Genomic DNA, 24,219 nt, shown 5'->3' on the forward strand with positions numbered 1-24,219 from the left:
CCCTTCCCATTAAGAAACCACCCAATGCTATGAGTGCTCTTCAAGAGGCAAATGAGATGTCATTATACCTAAAAAAAAGGTCTAAGAAAGGATCCCAAGTGATTCATAACAATAACAATAAAAATGAATCAAATGATCAAAAATATGATGGGAGGAACAAATACTCCAGGAATGATATGTCTATAGACTAAACTTTAAAGAAAATAAATTAAATGACCAAATTTAAAACAATATCAATGACTTAGTACTCAATGAATTCAAATTGAGATGGATATTAAGAAATACAAACATCCATAACTTAGTACATAATGAAGTTGAATATAGATGGATATTAAGAAAGACAAACACATCTAATACCCCCAATTCACTAAGAAATAACATTGAGATATGAAATTAACAACTTTATTTAGTTTCCATTTATGAGACACAACACTTGTGATTATAAAACACTTAAGATGAGACTACATACCTAAATTTTGGGAAACAATAAGTATGGAAACTAAGATGGATACAAGGACAACGAAAATGATGGTCATATTAAGCAAGATCAAAATTATTGGAGATAAACAACCTCAGCCCCTAAGGTTAGTCATGAACATCATATATGGAAGACCAATAATTGTTGCAACCCTGCAAACTCGAGGATGGCTCATTCTAGATAATTTATGCAAGTTGGTAGAGAAACAACCATGCATGTTAAGTCCAATGTTTGTGACATATATTGATTTTGACTTGGAAATGGTGAAGTTATGACCTACTCATAATAACCCGCGAGCCTACGCTCTGATACCATGTTAAGTGACCAATTCTTCTAAATGTTAGAATATGATCCTCGTAAACCATCCTCCTATTACCTTGAGCTTTTAGGAGAATTTGTCACTTAACATGGTATCAGAACTTAGGCTCGCGGGAGACTCGAGTTCGACTTGTGACCCCCAATATTCGGTACAATAAACTAGTCCATTTGTTAATATATCCTTCGCAAATGTTGATCTATAACTCGTTTAGCTTGAGCGAGTGCAATTTATATCATACTTGTTCGCGCAAGTCATTTCTTGCTCTCGCTCTAGCAGCAAGGAGAGTTCTGCAAGGTAATTGCGCGGGCCTTACTAGCTTTGCCTTGGTTGTACAACTACTAAAGCAAGGCTATTTTTCTATTCTACAGCTTAAAAATGGCTCCTAAAGCTGACTACGCAAGAGCTATGCTCATTTTTGTTAGGGCTCCTAAAGTTATTGAATTGCTCGGCTCCTAAGCTACTAAGCTATCTAGGATCCGCAATTCTTTGATATTAAATACCTCCCTAAGCAAGATAGTTGCTCCTCTCCTAAAGTACTAGCACCAGCTAATAGCAAAAGCAAAGCTAGTAGCCAGCCGCTGCTATCTCTTCCTATATAGCATAGCTTCCAAATAGCCCAAAGCTATTGTTATATAGAGCTTCCATCCTCCCTACGCCAAATCAAAGGAGCTACCCATAAATGGGCTCTCGAGTGAGGGGGAATTTTAGAGTATGCAATTGTTAAGTGGCATCGTTGAGATCGGATAGAGTTGAAGAACTAGTTCTTCCTATTGAGGACATGGACGTCCAAGATGTTAAGTAAAGGTGATTAAAGATATCTGTAGATTGGGTCTTAATTCTTTTGGATCTGCATGATTAAAAAAGATGATTTCTATTTGGAATTTTCTTCAATGTCCTTGGAATGAGAATTTAATTAAATTTCTATAAATAACATAGATGTCCTTCCATGGATATCAAATGATATGCTCTGGATTATTAATCCCTAATAAAATTTTCCATGAAGAAGAATGCAGCTTTTAAACATGAAGTTGTAATCTCATAGAGGCCGGATTCATTGAGAAAATTGAATTCTTGAAATAGTTGGCTCACTGAGTGATGGTAAAGAAGGCAAATAGGAGATAAATGATTTTTGTATATTTCAGAAATTTGAATGATACACTCAATTGCTGATATTGTTAATAACTTTTTTTATGAATGACATAAGTGATTAAAGTCAAATATTGGTATCTTAGTATTGCATTTGCGCTATAGTACTATACATGTTTAGGTACTTAATAGAGGTTATTGAATAATATTTTTGAGCTTGTTATAGGAAAAACCATGAAAGTTTATGTGAATGACACCCTTGTTAAAAGTTTTAATAAGGCAGATCATATAAAGCAATTAGGTGAAGCATTTCAAATGTAATATTGTATCATAAGATGATGTTAAATCTAGATAAGTGTCCCTTAGAAGTGAGGTGCGAAAAGTTACTGGGACGTGATGAGTAACAGAATTAGAAGAATTCTAAACCAAGTGCAAGCCTCCAACAATCATTAATGCCTAGAACTTGCATACTTTGTGATCAAGTGGTATCAAAAACAAAAATAATCAACCATTCTTTATAGTTAGACTTCCCAATAATGAACAATAAAACCAAGTCTGAGGATTAGTTGTATTGTTGTTGGGCAGACCCCGAAGTTAACTTTAAGATTTGAAAACATTCAAAGTTAGAGGTGGAAATTGGTCTGTGCCAAGTGATGAGGTTTTAATAGTTTACTATCATTTTGAGTTTCTAACAAAAAACTTTTACTCATCCAAATATGGAAAAACTATGTTTTATATATCCAAATTCTTTAGTCCCATGAAATGTATACTCATATAAATATGATGTGTGTTTGTGTGAGTGTGTATCATCAAATTCTGATACATCAGGTTCCTCCCTATATTAGGCAAGTATTCTATCTCCAGTACTTGCTAGTTATCATTCCAATAATAAACAACTTATGATTATCTCTTCTTCTTTAAACAGCTGCATGCTCCTTCACTCTCTTACTAGTTCTCTATATATATCATGTTTTGTTCAAAATAAAATCAATTTTCGAAAACTTTCCTTTGTTGTCATGAATTTCCCAAATAAACTGTTTTCCGAAATGTAATTGGTTTTGAATATATCTAGATACCTTCTCATGTAGTATATTTAAAATTTACCAAGACCCTTAATATGTAAATAAATCTTTGCATTCTAGGTTTTTTTCCATTACTTTCTGAGTATACCAACATTGTTTCACCAAGAATTTTACGATATCTCATGTTCCCATGATGCATTGACATGGATATGATATACTTCGCTAAGGCAGGGCTAGCTAGCTATATAAATCCATATATATATGTCTTGTTTGCATATCTCATTTCTTCTGAGAGCATTCTTTTTTCTAATTTTCTGTAGCCCGTGAAATTTTGTAGCTGAGTAAGAATTAGTAATGGAAAGCAATTGCGGTCAAGCAAATGGAACAAGCGGTAGTTCATCATCGAAGAAAAGACCGAAGGAAAGTAGAGTATCAGGCAAAGAGCCTAATGTAAGACGAAGAGGCCTCAGTATTGCTGAGCTAGAGCGTATTAGATGTCAAAGTGAAATGGCGGCTGCTGGTGCTTCCAACTCCGCTGGTGGGAGTGTTGTTCCTAGCAACCTCCACGAGGTGCCGGTGTACTTTTTCACCTCCCCGGACCATCTACAAGTATAAATTATTCTCTTCATTACAATTCAGCAATATAATTATGAAATCCCTCTTTCAATTTTTTTTTTTTTTTGACTTTTTATGGTTAAATTTAAATCTGTGTTGTGTGTTGAGTAAGAATTAGATCCTTGTTTGTTGATCGATATCATCTATGTATGCGTTTCTTGTTTTTTGCAGGACGGTATGAGGTGCCCTAATCTATCATCACTACTACAACCATTCTTCCCACACGCTCCTGTGACTGCACCATCTGAGCCAGGTCCTCAAGGCCTCGTGGTAGTAAACATGCTGAATTTTTATTTTATTAATTAACTTAATAGTTAAAAGTCGGGTGCATTTGGTGTGAGTTGAAATTTATTAATCCTTTGGTTGTTTTTACAGGGGGGTGGTCCTCCAAGTACTAAGGTACGTCATCAACTCAATTAATTAAATAAATATGTACAAACAAGTATAACAAGTCTTTATGTATATATGTATCCTTAAAGAGTTTAATGATACCTAACACTAATGAGTTTAAGGATATCCAACTTTGCTACAGATGAGTATGGGGAGTGAAGGTTGTGATCTCCAGCTTGGACCGAGTACAGGGTGCGTGTTCTTGGAAGCCAAGCCTTAATATATACAGTATTATTTCCTTGAATATATTTTGACATATATATTATGTAAATTTCTTCTTATTAATTATGTGCAAGGCCAATTATAGTAGTTCAAAATACACATTACTTTAACCGATTTGTACCTAACCCTAATTGAATTGACAGCGGGCCGAATCATGAGACCATAACAGACCAGGATGACTTAGAGTTCCGACAGCCAAACTACTTCACTAACCTCCTTCTAGCCGAAGATTCTGAGGTTTGTATGTGTTTCTAGTACCTGTTTGTGATAATTGACTTCATGGGGTACTAAGAATGAAATGTTGTATGCATACCTGTCATTAAGTTCTTAATTTCTTTGTACAGGAAGAAACCGAACAGGACAACAAAAACCCTGGAACAGGTTCGTTGGGCTCCGGGAGGTCTGCAACTACAGGATAAAGTATGAGGGTGGACCCAGTTTGGAGCTTCGACTTCTCTTTTGAGCTCAAATTTCGAACAATGTACCAAGAGGGAGATCTAGTTTACCTGTGATAGCTAGATTAATTGTATTGGTCCACAGTTAATTTTTGGTTGATGACTTTTTTGAACAACTTAAGTTTTAGGTGACTGTTGCATCATTTAATCTGCACAAGCTTTTTAGAATGGCGACCAAACACATATATTTCTCCCTGGCTTATATGTGGAATTGTTAGAATATAATATGATCCTGGTAAGTCTCCTCGTAACATCCTCGGGTTTTAGATGGATGGGTTCTCACTAGAACTTAGACTCGCAGGAGATTCGATCGATATATTCGACTCCCTGTGACCCTCAATATTCTCATAATTTATTAAGATTACCAAGGCAAGTTTATGCCTCAAAGATGGGCGCCCGTGATCCACTATCGACCCAAAAATGGGCTTTCGAGTGAGGGAGTGCTAGAGACACGGCTTTTTTCTAAAATCGATGCCAACCCACACCATATGGTTTGCTAAAATTTCCAAACCGCAATAGCACCGCGTAACATAAAAACTGTCACTACAAGAATAGCGGCTATTTTCGACCGAAAGCTATGTTCGACCGTAAACGGTCGAATATAAACCCGGTCGAAAATAATCTGTTGGACCGTATACAATCGAATTTAATTATGGGTTAGTAGGCAAGTGAATGAATTATAACCCCTCCTTTGGTGGATGGATTGGTAAGTGATGAACTTATCAACTGGTTTAAATATTTACATAGATTTTCTATGGTTATTTTGAATGTAGTTGGGTATTTTTATGTTGGTAATTTGGCTTTAAATATATGTGTATCTTTTTATTGTTATCTTGGATGCAGTTTGGTATTTTAGGTTTGAATAGGTAAGCAGAAGCAACTGGAACTGTAAATTTCATATTACGGCTTATTGATTTCCACCGCTTTCGACCACCATTTTTTTTAATGGTTTAATAAATTCGACTGCCTCAGAAAATGGTATATTTATTTCGACCAAAATTTAAATTCAAAGGCTTAATAAATTTGACTGTCAAAAATATTATATATGGCGGGAAACTCAATTTTTCAGATTTTTTAAAAAAATTTGAGTGGGAAGTTCGAATTTTAATCAAAAACAAATTTTGGGTTGAAAAGGACGGTCGAAAATAGTGGTCGAATTTAAATATTTTCGACCTGAAGTTATTTTCGACCAGCTTAAATTCGACCTTATACGGTCGAAAATAGTCCAGAAATTGACGATCGAAAAAGACCGTTTTTCTTATGGTGCGTGTCAACCACAACCCGGAATTTTGGTGCTCTTAGGTGCGAATTATACATTCGAAAAATATATATTTTTTATAAAGACATATATAAAATTTTAAATTATATATTTAATAATAATAATTTTTATAATAAAGTTATAAAAATATTTACAAATTTAGGGTTACGATAAATACCAAAATAAATATAAACTAAAATATAATTATGATAATAATGAAGATGAAAAGATATCCATATTAATAAATTATTTTTATAAAATCTAAGTACAATATTAATGCGCTTGAGTTAGAGTAGTATTAGAACTAATGTTAATTTATAATGTAATATTATTAAGAGTTGGGCTCTCTAGAGACCACGTAATTTGGAGTCTTTTAACACCCAATCTTTTATCATTAAATTAAAAAACCAATGAATGGCAGATGAGATAAACACGTGTCCTGCTTTTATATTTTAAAAAGAACAGAGTAGTATATGTATACTAAACCGTATCACGTGAATGTACACAATCCCGGATTGCAAGCCTGTCACTTGACAGTTACAATCAAGTGCCTTCGTTAACTCTCTCCCCCCCAAATCAAAATCCAATATTCTTCTGGATAACAACAGTACTGTGAATTGAGTGCGGAACAACACGTACTAACAAATTAAACTGAAGAACACAAACACATACCAAACTTTTCTTCTAGAATAGTCAATTTGAAAACAAGAAGAAGAGAACTATCCGAGAAGGTAGTAGCAGACAAATTGGAAAAAGAGAAAAACAATTACAGTGAACAACAAAATAGGATGACAGTTCGTGGAGATACACAATGCTAAACTTGGGCTCACTGGGCACATAGTAACAAATTAAACTGAAGAACAAGAGAACAAACACATACCAAACTATTTTTCTAGAATAGTCATTACGAAAACAAGAAGAAGAGAACTGTTCGAGAAAGCAGATGGACAAATTGGAAAAAGAGGAAAACAATTTCAGTGAACAACAGAACATGGTGATCTTATACGGCGTATAAATCTTTTGAGATATAAATGTATAGTACTACAGGTTTTTAGAGTTATAAAAAGAAAAAACACCAATAGTAGGATTACAGCAGATTGGAGGGTCAGGATGGAGGACTCCAATACTCCAAGAAAATAAGGTCTCCACAGAACTTAAGCCATATTGTAATTAAATATTACTTGAATAACTTGAACACACACACACATATATATATATATAGGGGTGGGTTTATGTATAAATTTACAAACTTACAAACTTTATACATTCAACATATATATAATTTGAGTTCAACATTTTTTTAACATATTTTGTTGAACATCAACTAAAATTGTGTTGGAGAAGTACATAAATTAATTTTTCAACGTAAAAACTAAGTTAAACGTATTATATAACTAATATTTATGTTTCTAGACCCTGCCCAAACCCCAGAGGTTTAGTTTAAGCATCTTTATAGATATATTCAACACGATGATAATTAGTGTTCATCACCCGATGTTGAACCCCAGTTACAAATGTGTTGAATGCACGATTTATTTATGCGTTTTTTTTAAAAATTGTGATTATTTTTCAAGAATTTTCAACATAGATACTTTCTATAACTAAAGATTAACACGACGGGAGAATAAAAAAAATTGTAAGTTTGTAAGTAAAAAAAGTTTTTATTTGATCCTATCCCTATATATATATATATATATATATATATATATATATATATATATATATATATATATATATATATATATATATATGAACACATCGATCGAGAGATAACATAATTACAAATAATATATATATGTGCGCGCGAGTTGGACTCCTTACCCAACGGTTAAAACATGCATGAATGAACCGAGATACGAAGGACACGTAGATAACAATTTTAATCTCGAGATAAATACTATATATTGTACTGTATTAATATTTTAGAGCTGCATTAAACTGACAGTTACAAGTAATTGTCATCCTAAAATCTCTCCTCTAAATCATATCAAGAATCTTTAGTGATAAACACGTTGTTGTAGAACAATTGCAGAACTAGGAGAAAATGGTTGTAAAACTGTCTACAACTTGCACATTGGTGGGAAACAACAATAATAATTTCTAATTTATTTACATGATAACATATGTAATCAACTAATTGTGTAATTTTTTTACTAAAAAAAAACTAATTGTGTAATTTTGATTGTTCTGTTGTCTTGATCGACATACCGGACTGTCTTCGCGAATCACCATTTGTAAAACAATCGAAAAATATAAAACTTAAGAGATAATCGTCGGGAAAGAATTGGGAAACAAAGATATCATCAAAGAACAACATAAAATATTAAATATTTGTTAAATTCCCAAAATATTTAAGATATAAAATATTTATTTAAACCCGTGTCAAAATCAGTTTTCAAATAAATGGAAAAAGATGTTAGCCTAATGTTGTACTAAAGTTTTTCTATTTAAGTAATTAACGGATGTGTAGGATTTTATTAATTTTATAAATCCATCTCAATACAATTCTTCAATTTAATAGGAAAAGATCTCCTATTAAAAACTCGACTGACAACCATATTAGGACACCGTCCAATGAAATACAAAGAATCATCGTTTCCAGTAGTGAGTGTTCTGTTTGCATTCCGGTTATGTTTGTTAGTCACAGGTTCATTTAAGAGCAAGGTTTGCCTATATCGGCCAAGCTAATTTGCCAAGGAATCACACCAATTATTTGTCATTATGGTGTTAATGATGCCCGTGACTGGATTGGATCATCTAGCGTGTAATTAAGTGCAACTTAATCATCATTATTTTGTTATGCGTTATGTAATTTATACTAATATGTCAAGTTGAACACTAAGCCACCACATATAGATCCAATTATCCAAATATTTAAATAAATTTATTGTCCTTGCCAGATCAAGTTCTTGACAGAACTTCCCTATAAACTCATCATTCTGATTATAAACCTACACATCAAAACAAACACACTTCTAATCCTCGAAACCAACACTAGCAATTATATTAAAGAGATGGGTTCAAGAAACACTGCTTCAGTAGCTCTCTTTTTCGCCCTTAACATTCTCTTCTTTTCGCTAGTCAGTTCATGTGAAACTTGCCCTGGTCCTAAGCCCAAGCCGAAGCCAACTCCAACTCCAACTCCATCAGGAGGAAAATGCCCTAAGGATGCCCTAAAGCTAGGTGTTTGTGCTGATGTCCTAAAATTAGTTAACAATGTCGTGATTGGATCGCCACCTACACTCCCATGTTGCAGCCTTCTCGAAGGCCTTGTCAACCTTGAAGCTGCCGTCTGCCTTTGCACAGCCATTAAAGCCAACGTCTTGGGGCTTAAGCTTAATATTCCTATTGCCCTCAGCTTAGTTCTCAACAACTGTGGCAAGCAAGTCCCAAATGGCTTTGAATGTACCTAGAGAACCTCAAAAGTTTCCGTACTTTTCATTGCATATTATGCTTTAACTTTCTATCTGCTGTTCAGGTTTGGCTTTACCTTTAAAGTCTGGTTGGCTCTCTTGCTTATTTCTTCCTGGTATGATCGTTTGGTTGCGCTACTTGGAGTGACATCGAATAGATCTTGCGCATCTTCTGCAGTTTGATATAGAGTGAAAATAGGTTCTGTCGTTGTTTATTTCTTTGGTCGATTTGTGAAAGCAATGTTCTGTACTTTCCCGCTTGAAATACATGATTCTTTACTTTTCCTCGTTTCGTCAGCTCTAGTTTAGATCGATATATGCATATCAGACTCAACAACCCATCACATATCGGCTAAAAAATGCAAGCAATTAGTAGTATAGTGTATAGATAGCTATCTGTTTATGCTTATAAAGGTCCTGAACACATAATTTTATCTAACCCAGATGTTACGAACACCCCTTCTTATATACTCGACATCCTCGTCGAGCCCACGATCAAACTTACGAAACTGGGCAATGCCTTTAAACTTCCGGCACGTAGAGGTCTTATTTGGTTGTGCTTATAAAGAACTCAAACACTTTTATCTAATCAATGTAAGATCAAACACTTTTTATTATTGCCGATGTGGGGCCAAAATTCCCCCAACCAAAAAAGGACTTAACCTTTTCAAAATAATTATTATTCAAGTAGAAGATTCATTGTTTAATTACATAAAATTTACTTATCAAAATTTTAATTAATCCATGGTAGCTTCCGTCTTTCGATTATAGAAAAAAATAACAAAAATGATTATTGTCTAGAACACGAGAGAAGATAATGTGTAACCAAAAAAAAGTATGTCTAGAACATAATTCAAACACTTGGCTGTTGCATTAAGAGAGTGCAAAACGCCGGAGCGGTGAAGCTGACAAAACTTACAAGATAGATGTCAGGAATTGATTTTCCTTAGTTGTATTACTGTTAAGTCTTGTTTTTATACAAGATCACAAGCTTGTTACACAGCTAATATTACAGCTAATAAGGCCTGGAAATCAGCCCATAAACTACAGAAATTAAGCCTAAACATCAGCCTCTAAATCATAACAATATCACCTACAACACCCACCAGTCATGGCTTAACAATAGAAAAACTGAAAGCAGCACATAATTATGTGCACTGAAAGCTAGTAGGTTTGGCTTTACCTTTAAAGCTTGGTTGGCTCTCTTGCTTATTTCTTCCTAGTATGATTGTTTGGTGGGCGACTTCCAGTGACATTGAATAATTCTTGCGCATCTTCTGCAGTTTGATGTAGAGTAAAAATATGTTCGATCGGTCAGCTGTTTATTTCTTTGGTCGATTTGTGAAAGCAATGTTCTGTACTTCCCCGTTTCAAAGACACGATTCTAAAACGGAAAATGCTTGGTGTACATAACTGTGTACAAAAATTTGTACATAATGACATTTGGTGAGTTTTAATTGGAATGGGCTCCATGTAATTACATCAACAATCTCAATTAAAACTCACCACATCAATTGCCACTTCATTATGTACAAATTTTATGTACACAACACTACAACACTACAAGAAAAATCGGTCGGAAATGACCACAGGCGGTCGGATTTAGTGACGCGGCATCCATGTCAGCTAAAGAATGTTGGTGAACAGGACCCACGCCCACTTGTAACCGACCGACCTTGTCCGGTCGGTAACGGCGGTCGTAAATGACCCAATATTTTACGACTGGTCTCATTTGGTCGATAAGTCGGTCGGAATTGCGTCTATCAAATTATTTAAAAAAAGCTTATACACATTAACATCAATGCTTGATAGGATCTCAGTGGCATGTTAGGACAATATGAAAACCATTTAACCGTATTAGAAACGGAAGAATACCTTATTCAATATCGAGACATTATTCGATCTTCAATCCATGTAATAAATGAAGGATGGTGTAGACCGAAACAAAAAATAGTCCATAATCGCAACTTTTTCATTGAACATCCAATGATAAATATTTAAGATAAATCTGATAATGAGATCAATATATAGGATATACTACGAATATTTGAGGTATATTATTAATACAAACAAAAATTTAATGATCTTTTGGCCTTTGAAATTTATGGATGTGTACCCATCCCCTAATGTTTTAACTTATTTCTTTTAGCATTCAAGAACATATATAGCAAGTGACCATTATAGTCTTGCAACGCTATATAATTGTACAAATTATATGGGTCAAATTGGTAATTCAATATGTTTTTTCCACAAAACACGAATCCATGGATACACACCTATAAAATGTAATGGGTTAAGGTCGTAAAACATGTATTCATATTTTGAAGTATATATAATACGTCTAAACTTAATATTTTTGTGAATTGTATATTTTATCATGAGATTTATGCCGTTATATACTATTGTCACACAATAAGGGTTACTTGGTATAAACCTGTAAATTGAGGATTAAAAGGAACTAGTTAAAATATAAGGGGTTGATAGGTACACACGTTTAGAGTCAAAGTCATTGTGTATCTAGTTAAAATTACATAATGTTATTATACAGGTGAAAAAAGATCAAGAATTTTTCCAAATTATGGAAGGGAGTTGAGCAATTAAAATGTGATGTTCATCCTTATCATAAATTCAGTCGTCATAACAAAGACTTTATTCTACAAAAAGTTAAAACTTTAGCAACAGAATGTAACCATATGTAAATCCATTTATTAGTATTCTTGTATTCACTTGGATGACATACCACCGCCTTAGTTTAACACTTCATAAACCACACCCTTCCTGCCTCTTGGTACATATCCATTCTTCATCTCTATCAACTCATCTCGAAAAAACTCTCTCTTTTACAATGGCGTAGAAACAAGAACAAGAGGCTTTGAAGAATCTCGACAACGAATCTAAACCATCTGTAAGTCACCCTTAATTTACTGTTTTGTTATCTCTCACATTTAAAGTTTTGCTTTGATATTAACTTGGTTTTGTTTTGTTTTGATTCCTCAACAACTACCAACTATTAGTCACTTACCCTCTTAACTATATTCCTCAATTCACCGACTTACCCTCTTAACTATATTTCTCAATTCACCAACCAGGTTTGTTGGGTGTTCCATCCATGTCCATTTAATCAAGTGTATATGCCCTTGCTCCTAATTTATGCTTTTATAATTGAAAGTTGGGTTATGGTTAATTAGATCTGCTTTGATATTTGTTGTTACTAATAATTAGATATAGTTTGAAGGGTTTGTGAATTGTGTTTATTATGTTCAATTCTAGGATTTTATATATAGTTTTGAATGTCCATTGTGTATGGTTAGATCTGATCACTACATTTGCATTCATATGCTCATGTAGTTAGATCTGAGTACATGCTTTTCTATGTATCTAAATTGAGTTATTTTAGATTTTTCATTTTCTTGATCATTCTTATTATATATCTAAATTGGTATTTTCTTGATCCCATGTAGTGTTTGAAGTAATTAAGAAATTCTCTGTATTAAGGTGAATGTTTAAATTCTAGTGACACATCCCTCAATTCTCAATATTAATTGGTGCCTACCACACTATTGAAATGGTTAAAACACATGGTTTCTTCAAACTCTTTATATGTCATTTAATTTGTGTATGAAATATGTATATTTCATTTTACAGGATATTTCAACTGAATACAAAGAAATATCATAAAATGTGGGGAAGAAATAAGCATATTATGATAGTCCTACACTGAAATTATGGTAAACAATGAAGAATATGCTCCAATGGTTTCACAGGTACGTATATAACTTTATAAAAATGTTGTATTATTTTCGTGTTACAAACTTCTTTCGGTTTATGATATATGAATTTAATGATCATGAAGTGATATTGTCCGTTCTTGTTTAAGTTTTTATAACAACTAACTATTATATTCAATCAGGTTCCTTAAGTATGATTTCCAACTCCATTCCGAGCTCTTTAATTAAGATGGAGCTAATTATTTCTTACAAACGTCACGCCAATGCTCCTCTTTCTAAGATGTAAGTACATAATGTCCTTTTGGCTTTGACAGTACAACTTACTGGTTTTTTTCAAACTGAGCGAATTTGATCTAAGAATTTTTTTTATTGTCAATTAAAATTCTTTACAATCATATATAGAACGTATACTTCTTTCTATTAAACTTATTACATTCCTTGTAGATTATACCCAATGTCAAGATCTCTTGAGAAGTGCATACAAGATGAGCTCAACTTGAGGTGCCTAAATTTAGTAGAATGGTTTAGAAATAGACCGATGGAACTTCCTCGCATTGCTGGAATATATATGTCTTTATTCAATATGCGATCCGTCGACTATGCAACAAGGTTTGGTTTGTATAATTTCTATGAATATCTCAACTTTATGATATGATGATCTTTGATCTTCTATAATTATACCTAAAAAAGAAATGAGATTTTGTTATGTAATTTAATAGTAAAAAATTGTATATTTATTCCGTGAGATTTAAGAAAATTCCTAACACAATTACTCAATGATGTTGCAGGAATCATTTTTGCAAGAAGTTGCCATATTGTAGTGATAAAGTTGGTTTCTGTGGGTCTTTCATGTTCTTGATTCTCTGCATCTATTAAATTATACTCCATCACCTCATTCAACACTCGTATGATATTTTCATTCTTTGACCAGGCCAATCTGTTTTTCTATTCTTATCAAGTACCACAGTGTCTCCTCTATGCTTGAAGACTATTGCTACGGTTAGGAGCCCACAAACATATATAGTCGTACCTCAGACATTTACTAGCTAAAAGAAAACCTCATACATATATAGTCACAATTCTGAGAAGTTAGCCGCTAAAGGAATTTGTAACTGATAGCCATTTTATATTTTTAAGGATATTTGCTTACTTTAAAGTTTTTATAAATTTTGTTACTTGCGTGGTGTAGCTAATTTTGTGCCTCTCCAATATCTTAAAGAAAGATTCCTTATTTGAGTTCTATCTTTAGTTTGAGAATATTACGAATTCAGGTCTTTAATTAAGTAGCTGTACTGCACAGCTTGGACATTATAGAAATAATTAAAAGAATAAAACTACATAAACATATCCAGCAATTAATTTTATAAATCACATTCAAAAACCGTGGGTACATGAGGAAGAAAATTCCTCAATAAATATCTTTATGATGCATACAACTAATCAGTGACTCTTTTGTACGTTGAAAACAATAATCTTTACAATTATCCGTATTCCTCAATTAAGGTATCACTTGTACCCTTTATATATATTAAAAAAATTATATTGAGAAATTTTTTATGAAATTAATATGAAATTAATATTTTTATAAACGGACATTAATTTTGTATGCTAATTTAACTCTAAAGATCATGATTTATCATATTTATCTCTATCGAGCCCAATAATTTCTCAATACAATGCTTCTACTACAGTGCATTAGCACATTATAGGGTCACAATTTTCACTTATTCATTTTGGATCCAACTTGTGATGCCTATTTGACTATGGATGCAAAGCATAAGGTTAAGTAATAAAATAATAGTAGCATTCATCCAAGCAAACAATACCCACGTATAAAAAAAAATAAAGATTAAGAAAATATACAGGGACGACTAGTTGCTCGAATTCGTAAGCATCTTAAAGAATAAGAGCTACACATTACTGTTATTGCGAGGCTCACAAAGACCTTGCTATTTATCCATGTCGAAAATACACAGTTCAATGCACACAATTGACAATTACTTCATTCTTTCAAACACACCTGTTTTCTAATGGCTTTTATCGCTATGTGCAAGTTATATAAGTAACACAAGTAATATTTTCAGGCTACCTACATACTTAATTTGTGGGACACATTCACAAGCCACAATTGTAATAATCGTTAGTTTTTCTCCATAGCAAATCACAATGAGAGGGTAATACTGTTCAAGGCCGAGCATGAAACCAAGATCATATGATACTCTACAAAAAAAGACTTTTTTATACTTAAATATTTGGCATTGTATGCTGCTCGAGTTTATGATATCAAAGGCTAAAGACCGTAAAATATATTAATAGTTCATACAATTTTATATTACCAAGAATACATATTCACCTCATGTTTGTCGGTCAAAGAGGCTACTATTATTTAGGAAAATCCTTGGCTTCAAAATTAAAATTTTTTCTACTTATTTATTTAATTTGTAAGGAACACTTCAATCTATTAAAAAACATATATTTATTAAATTCTTATTACCTTTAGAGGCATGAACTTCGTGGAATCATACTTGACCATCAATCCATACCCTTTCATCATGGTCATTAGGTGTGTAATTTATGTCTACAATCTTTCCTTAATGTGGCAGCTTGGATACAAGTTGAGCAAGGCCATTATCGTCAAATTGATTATACTCCTCTCTTATTCACTATTATCAATTCCAACGAAGGGTCGCTTGTTTTGAAGAATAATGGACCACTTAGAATGAGCGCGCTCTCGAATATTGATAACTTGGTTAACTTGTAGCAATTATAAACCGGTGGTCCTTGTGGCCAAACCGATTATAGTCTATTAAAATGAAGCCCGAGTCATCCACTAGGTCACCATGCTTTATAACAAACCATTTAAATATAAAGAGAGTAATTTTGAATTAATCTTTGTAGTGCAAGCTCCCAAATTTCTTCAATTACTCAGGGGCCGTTTGGCTGGACTTAAAAGAAGTGACTTATTGCTTAAAATAAAGAAGTTGATTAAAAGTGAGAAGTTGACTTAGACTTATAAGTTATTACAAGTGTTTGGACACCGTGACTTATAAGTTTTTAAGTGTTTGGATAACTTAACTTATAAGTTGGTATAGTTTCGTAATTTTGTAATAGAATTATTTGATATTTACGAAATAAATTGAGAAAAGTTTAGATTAGAGTAATATTTATATTATATAAAAATGGTTTTTGGTTTGCTTTGTCTCACATTTAAATGATCTATAAATGTGTTTAAAAATTTATATAAATATTAATATATAATATTAATATATTTAAATATTTCATAAAATTGAAGACAAAAACTTAAATTAAAAAAAAATCCTTATTTCAACATTTGGAACGAGATAACATAAATCAGAAGAATAAAAAGTAAATAAAAACAATAGGAAGTGAAGAGGAGGAAGGAACGGCCGAAAGAAGTTATAAGTTCAGTCCAAAAAAAGCCTCGATTGGTAGCTTATTTTATCTGCTTCTTTTACCTTTTTTAAGCCCTTCACCATCATTTGCCAAAGAAAAGAGAGGAAGTGGGCTTCTGGGCTTAAAAGCCCAGAAGTTCCACTCCCAAACACACACTCAATAGTATGACTTCTTTATATCTCATGATGTCAAGGAATTGCGTCTATCAAATTATTCAAAAGAAGCTTCTACACATTAACATCGATATCTTATGCTTGATAAGATCTCAGTGGAATGTTAGGACAATATGAAAACCATTTAACCGTATCAAAAACGGAAGAATGCCTTATTCAATATCGAGACATCATTCGATCTTCAATCCATGTAATAAATGAATGATGGTGTAGACCGAAACAAAAAATAGTTCATAATCACAACTGGTTCATTGAACATCCAACGCTAATTATTTAAGATAAATCTGATAATGAGATCAATATATAGGATATACTACGAATATTTGCGGTATATTATTAGTACAAGCAAATCCATAATTACCATAATTAAATACTCCACAATAAATTAATTAAAAGATTTAATGATCTTTTGACCTTTGAAATTTATGGGTGTGTACCAATCCCATAATGTTTTAACTTATTTCTTTTAGCCTTCAAGATCATATATACCAAGTGACCATAATAGTCCAGCAATGCTATATAATTGTATAAATCATATGGGACAAATTGATAATTAATTCAATGTGTTTTTTCTAATGAACATGGATCCATAAATACACACCTTTAAAATGTAATGGTTTATATACTCAAATTTTGAAGCATATGTCTAAACTTTATATTTATGTGAATTGTATATTTTATCTTGAGATTTTTCCGTTATATATTACTATCACACAATAAAGGTTACTTGATATAAACCTGTAAATTGAGGACTAAAAGAACTAGTTAAAATATAAGAGGTTGATAGGTACACACCTTTAAAGTCAAAGTCACTGTATCTAATTAAAATTACATAATGTTATTATATATAGAGGGGAAAAAATATCAAGCATATTTCCAAATTATGGAAGGGAGTTGAGCAATTAAAATGTGATGTTCATCCTTATCATAAATTATGTCGTCATAACAAAGACTTTATTCTACAAAAAGTTAAAATTTGAGCAACAGAATGTAATCATATGTAACTCCATTTATTAGTATTCTTGTATTCACTTGGATGACATACCCACCGCCTTAGTTTAACCCTTCATAAACCACACTCTTCCTGCCTCTTCGTACATATCCATTCTTCATCTCTATCATCTCAGTTCTTGAAAAACTCTCTCTTTTACAATGGCGGAGAAACAAGAACAAGAGGCTTTGAAGAATCTCGACAACGAGTCTAAACCATCTGTAAGTCACCCTTAATTTTCTGTTTTGTTATCTCACATTTAAAGTTTTGCTTTGATATTAATTAACTTGGTTTTGTTTTGTTTTGATTGTGTACGTGTTTTAGTTTGTCGAGGTAGTGTGCAAGAGCTCTGGGAAAGTGAGAAGGTTTGCAGCTGGAACTGATGCTGGTTTTGCAGTGAGTCTCATTAACAAAAAGCTGCTTCTTGATAATATATCTGCTAAGAGCAGCAGGAGCAGCCCTCAGCTTGCGTCACATATAGAAGCTGTTAAACCCGGCCATGATTCTGAGGAGCCGATCAGTTTTGGCCCTACTGCATCTCTTGTGAACTATGGTTCTCCTTGGATTTTACAGACTGTTGTTACTCAACCACACAAACCAAAAAGAACTGTTGAGGTAGTTTGTTCTGTATTATATTTCTCGAGATTTTCTTTCCCTTTTTGTGATTTGTCTAATATATGCATGATGCTTTGCCTATACATAATTGCTATTATCATTCGTATTAGTTAATATGCTAGAACTGGATAATAAGATTTAAATCTCTGGTATATGTGTTTCTAATGACGCTAGTGAATAAGTTGTGATAATTTATTGCAAAACATAGAATTTCTGGTATTTATTGCTTTTGAAGGAAGGGTCGAGGGAACTTTTAGGAAAATTCATAGAATTGGAGGAAGTTCCTTTTCTTGTAAGAGATTCCTTGATTTAATGATGACGCAACAGATATCCGCTCTACACGACAAACATTGCAGACTTGCTTTTACGTCATATTCGGTAAATAATACAGTGATATTTGATGAGTTAGTTAAAAATGACCGATCATCATACTTGACGTGTAGCCTGAGTAAAAATTATGTTAATCAAATTAGTTGTTTCTTTCTACGATGAAATAAGAGTGTAGTAAAATTTTCCACATATATATGGGGTCTTCTGTTACAAAGTACAATAGCTATGAATTATGTGCAATCTAAACCCAAAATATGGGGTCTCTGTTACTACCGAGCACGTTAGGGATCTAGATTTTTTAATCAAGGCGCTAACCAAATGCACTTTTAATGTTGTTGAATTCAAGTGAAACTAGATATCCAAATTTTTGCAATTACAAAGCAATAAAGGACTAGAGCATTGTGCTTACTCTTGGTTGATTGGTAACCCTTGATAATATCCTCAATTCCGAACCTTTCATGTGTGTCATCTCATAGTTAAATTTTTTATGATTATCATTTAGCAGGGCACTGAAGGCTCTTGTTCTGAAAAGAAGGAATCACAGCCACTTGGTCATTTGTGCATTGGGAAGATAGCGCTTGCTCTTCTTATAGTTTTTGTGATCTGGAAGATATTTCTGCAATTTCTTCAGAACCTTCCCCTGCTGCTCTTGTATATTCACAACGGCATGTGACTCTTCGGTCTATATATCATTTCATGTTTTAAACTTCTAGTAGTATCTAGGCTGAACTTAATAATACAAGTTCTTTATCCAATCATGGCTAGTTTTGATTTGCTTTTGTGTAAAAGATGAAAAAGAGATTGCTTTACTCAATTGAATTTTCATACAAGACTGAATTCTCTTATGTTACTTCCTCATTATGCTTGTGGATAACTCTTTTGATTCACTCCAGATTTGTGGACTGTTTCAAGGTTGTGATTAACACAAGTAATGCTTCGAGTAAAATTTCAATGATGTCTTAATCACTCCTTTGTTAAAAAAAAATATCTTTTTGAACTTATATTATTTTCTTACCACAAGTCCAAACTATTTGTAACTTGCATTTGCATGACTTGTAAGAATATATTTGCCTAAGCATAAATCTTGATCTAAGATGTGAAATTACACCTAGAGGGGAGGAATAGGTGTATTATGGCTAATTATGACTGTTTTAAAATTTTACTAACACTTATAGATGACTGTTATTAAAGCAATGTGCACTACTAATACAATGACTTACTGTTTTCAATTAAGCAATAAATATGAAATTATTATGTATGCAATGACAAAAACACTAAGATGTAGTAAAGTAATTGACGCACAAGACGGTTTAGCGAGGTTCAACTCTTTGACCTAATTATCTAGGTCCTCGCCCCTTGCCAACTTGGTAAATTATTACTTAAAATTTTGAACAAATATAGAATGATAATATATCTCCCTCTTTCCCGGTCAAAGTAGCTAGCTTGCAATTATCCTTGCAACTTGAGCCAAGTGTAATTAGCTCCACACTAGCTTGCTCTTGCAATGCATTCATTGAAACTCTTAATTCCTTCAACTCAGCTTTTCAATTCCCTTGTCCGTTGTACCTTGAACCCTTTGCAAAGCATAACCAATCCCTTGCTCAATATCTAGAACACATGTTCACTTTTAGTAACTAACAATTCAACCGTTCAATACAAAGACGTGTGTAGTTACCGCTCAAACTATATTATCTAAATAACATATGTAAACAATAGACAATCAAGCTCGTTTAGAGACACTACAACAAACTGGCTATTTATGACGGAAATTAAGCCTAAAACTGGTCGTAAGTTTCCAATTTACAATGGAAAATATCCGTCAGTTTTTGCTCAACTAGTGAGAATGTATATACTTTTCAAGAATTTGAGTTGTTGTTTTACTTAAAAACTCACAACTGTCGGATGTCAGATCGGTGCGGTTTTATTATAAAATCGAAACCGGAACCGCATATCCTCAATTTTTAAAAATCAAAACTGAAATCGCCGGTTCGGTTTCGGTTTTAAATAACTCGGTTCGGTTACAATCACTTTGGTTTCGGTTCCAAAATCGCATACACAAAAACAAACAGTATTGTGCAAGTCTGCAGCCCAAGTTCTAGTATTATTTTTTGCAAATTTTATATTTGAACATACTGCTGATACAAGGCTGAAAACTTCGGGTTTGTTAAATTTCAGGTGACCTCATGCTCATAAATATGATAAATCTGCTCGTACTTGCTGGTATTGTTTCAGTGATCTGTGAAGTTTATATCTTCATAGTAAAATTACTTCACTCAAAAAGAGATTACACGCAAAGTCAAGGCACCATTTCCAGCTTTTGTGGCAGCCCAGCAGAAGAGTTTATAATAAACAAGTTAACTACTACGACATATCACGGGGCATAAATATTGGTATGGAAACAACCGCTAGCACAATGTTGGAAAGAATATATATACATATATATTATAAATAATATATATACATAATATTGATTTTAAATTTTGTCGATTCCTCGTTATAACTGGAACCCAATAATAGGTTTGGGTTTTTAAGTTTTGGTGCGGTTTTATATACGGTTTAATCTTTAGTTGGGTTTAGGGGTTTCGGTTTCAAATTTATTCGGTTTCTTCCTCATCTTTAACTAAGTTTTGGGGTTTTGGTTTTGGATTTATTCGGTTATTCTTGCTCACCCCTAGCCATCAGTTACCTACCAAGCTCGCATATCTTGCAACTCACTATTGAAACACAAATTTCAAAAATTATATAACAACCACAATAACATGGCTCTTGTTAATTTGTTTAACCGGAAGACGAATACCAATGCATTGTTAATTTTAACCTGTTCCACTTTAAGAGAAATAGAAAAGCAAAGCACTAAGTAGCTGTCTTTAATTATTCTACTCCACTACAAACCACTACAAAAGACAACTATAATGTAATTAATATTAAATTAATAATATCTTTTTCAAGCACAAAAAATGAAAAAAAGATTTAAAACTAATCAAAAAATTACCATCACTAAGACATATTAATAATAACAAAATATTTACAAATAGATGATAAAATGTGTATATTTCCACTACTAATTTACAATATAAAATATTCTGTAAAAGCAAAATGTATATCAGAAAATACAATTAACAGGCAAATAATATTTAATCAAATTTCAATACATTATTATAGACTTTTTTTTAAAAAATGAAACTTCAAAAATATTAAATTACTAATAAAATAATATTAGTAATAAAATTAGGAACAATAGAATTTGAATTATATATTTGTCATGGTTGCACATGGAAGACTGGTATTTATGAGAGGGAGTTGTGTAATATTTGTTTCTTACATCATTTAGAAAAATAAATAAATGATAAATAAATTTTCAGAACCTACATAACTAATTCTAAACTACTCAATATATAAATATATGACTAAAAGAAAATTTTCATAATTCCACTAATAAATAATACAAAATGACACAAATTTGAAAATAAACACATCCAAAAATAATAATCATTAAAGATTGAAATTTTAATTACTCAGAAGTATATAAGTTATTGTATTAACAAAATTTAAATGAATCTAAACTAACACGAGTAAACACAAAAAGCATTGCTTGTTTTAATGTATATAGAATGATACAGTTATAATCTTTACATATGTGTCTCCATTTTAACTTATAGATATTGAGTTATTTTTGAAGAAATCACAATATACTTAAACATTACAATTCTTGATAATAGAAATTAATTATAAAATAGAAGGGGAAAAAATCTAAACATAGATATTTTCAAAATTAAATTCCTAAGTTGCAATTTTTGAATATAATTGTTGTTTCCATTAGAGTATGTATATTTATTTTAATATTAATATATTTAAGTAGAAGACAATTTATACATACATGCATCAAATAGGCAAAATAACAATAGAGTACATTATAAAAAGGGTATGGTATATTATTTTATGAAAATAAATAATAAACTTTTTATCCATTTATTATTTACATAAAAATCTTATTTAATAACGTGAAAAGATGGGAAAATGAGTTTAACATTGTTTTTATTTTGCAAATTTTTCTTATTGTTAGCTCCTTATATCTCCTTTTATTGGGTTCATCCACTCTGTATCATGTCTCCATTGGTCATGTTAGAAGCCTAATTTATTAATTAGTGCTAAAATTCTTGATCTCTTCATCACCTACCCCGTAGGAGTCACTTAAGCTCAGGACTAAAGGTATGTTGGGTCTTTCCGATCTACTTTCATTTAGTCAAAGAGTAGGTCTTTCTCAATTTTATGCTTTTATAATTGGATGTATGGATTGTCTATCGTTGAGTCTTCCGATTTACTTTCATTTAGTCAAGCCTAGGCCATTATTCTCAAATTTATACTTATATCATAAGATAATCAATTAGATCTGCTTAATTTTTAGAAAGATTGTGAATTGTATACATTAATTTCAGATCTGCAATTCTTGTGTTCCTAATCTACTTTGATTTTTTAATGTTCATTGTTTGGGATTCTTAATATACTTTGTGTTTTTAAAATCCATCGTTTACATTTAAATCGCACCAGATCTATGTTCATATTTACCTATTTCTGCCGAATTAAGATTTTTCATATTTTAGATTATTCTAACTATAATATTTAATTGGGGTTCTTTGAAATCAATAAATTATTAATAAATCCTATGTATAGTCCTCGTATATGATTCAACTATGTATATAAAAAAATTTCCTTTTGTAAGCAACTTATATAATTTTCTGTTCCATTTGTAAAATGTAATGATATTTATGCTTTTAATGATTTTATATATTGTTGTTAGAGGCCTCAGGCTCTTCTACATATAGTAATCATTCAATATTTCAGGAAAATCATGCTTCTCTAACAATGACTTTAATAATTAGTTAAGAAAATTAAAGACTTGAATTGTGCCTTTAATAATTAGTAAAAAAATTAAAGTCTTGAATTGTCCATTGATTTTTTTACTTTAATTGTTTTACATTTTAATTGCAAGGTGAAAGGAGATAAACACCTCTAAAATGAGAATGGAATAAATGAAATCATGGAATAAAACATGTAAAAGAATCTTGCTTACATATTTGTTTTTATCATAATGGATACAAAGTTGGTTTTTCAATTAAGTGTATAATTTTTTTTAAGAGTTTAATTTCCATGTGTTTATATGTAATAGTTGTCTTTATGTATATTGTATATTTATAATATATATATATATATATATATATATATATATATATATTGATTCTTTTTAAATGATTTAAAATTTTACTTTTCATATCTATCATCATAATTATAATTCAACCTATTGCTAAATTTTTTAATGGGTATTGATTGGTAATCAAGTGGATGAGGATATTGTAAACTAGTATATATACCTTAAGGCATTTTTATAAAATATAACAATTTTATTCTTTATTTGTTGTCTCTTTAAATTTATATTAATAAATTCAAGTCTTTGTTTGTAAACAAACAAATAGATATGTTACTACTACTCTAAAATAAAGTTTTTCTTGTTCAGTGAAGAGTTGATATCATTGGTTCTGATCACCATTTCCTCACTTCTAATCCTCTTGATTGTATTTTTTTATAATATATTATGCTCATTTAATGTCAAATATATTGTGATGTGTGAGGATAGAATTTAAATTTATTGATAATTTGTAAAAAGACCTAGTAATTAGGTTACTTGCTGGTTTGAAGTTTATTTGATAGATGA

At 31.8% G+C, this 24,219-nt stretch overlaps 2 protein-coding genes across 2 annotated transcripts; both read left to right on the forward strand.

Annotated features, from left to right (window-relative positions):
* Positions 1 to 8,740: 8,740 nt before the first annotated feature.
* LOC135148219 (14 kDa proline-rich protein DC2.15-like) lies at positions 8,741 to 9,542 on the forward strand. Its single transcript, XM_064082499.1, has one exon. The coding sequence runs from the start codon at positions 8,860 to 8,862 to the stop codon at positions 9,256 to 9,258; it is 399 nt and encodes a 132-aa protein (XP_063938569.1). The 5' UTR covers positions 8,741 to 8,859; the 3' UTR covers positions 9,259 to 9,542.
* Positions 9,543 to 17,600: 8,058 nt separating this feature from the next.
* On the forward strand, positions 17,601 to 19,346 carry LOC108198317 (uncharacterized). The gene is made up of 3 exons (XM_017366077.2): positions 17,601 to 17,785; positions 17,889 to 18,179; positions 19,015 to 19,346. Exons 1-3 carry the CDS (start codon positions 17,726 to 17,728, stop codon positions 19,180 to 19,182), a joined length of 519 nt encoding a protein of 172 aa, XP_017221566.2. The 5' UTR covers positions 17,601 to 17,725; the 3' UTR covers positions 19,183 to 19,346.
* Positions 19,347 to 24,219: the final 4,873 nt, after the last annotated feature.

Source organism: Daucus carota, chromosome 8 (genome assembly GCF_001625215.2).
Source record: "Daucus carota subsp. sativus chromosome 8, DH1 v3.0, whole genome shotgun sequence".
Classification (NCBI taxonomy): Eukaryota; Viridiplantae; Streptophyta; class Magnoliopsida; order Apiales; family Apiaceae; genus Daucus; species Daucus carota.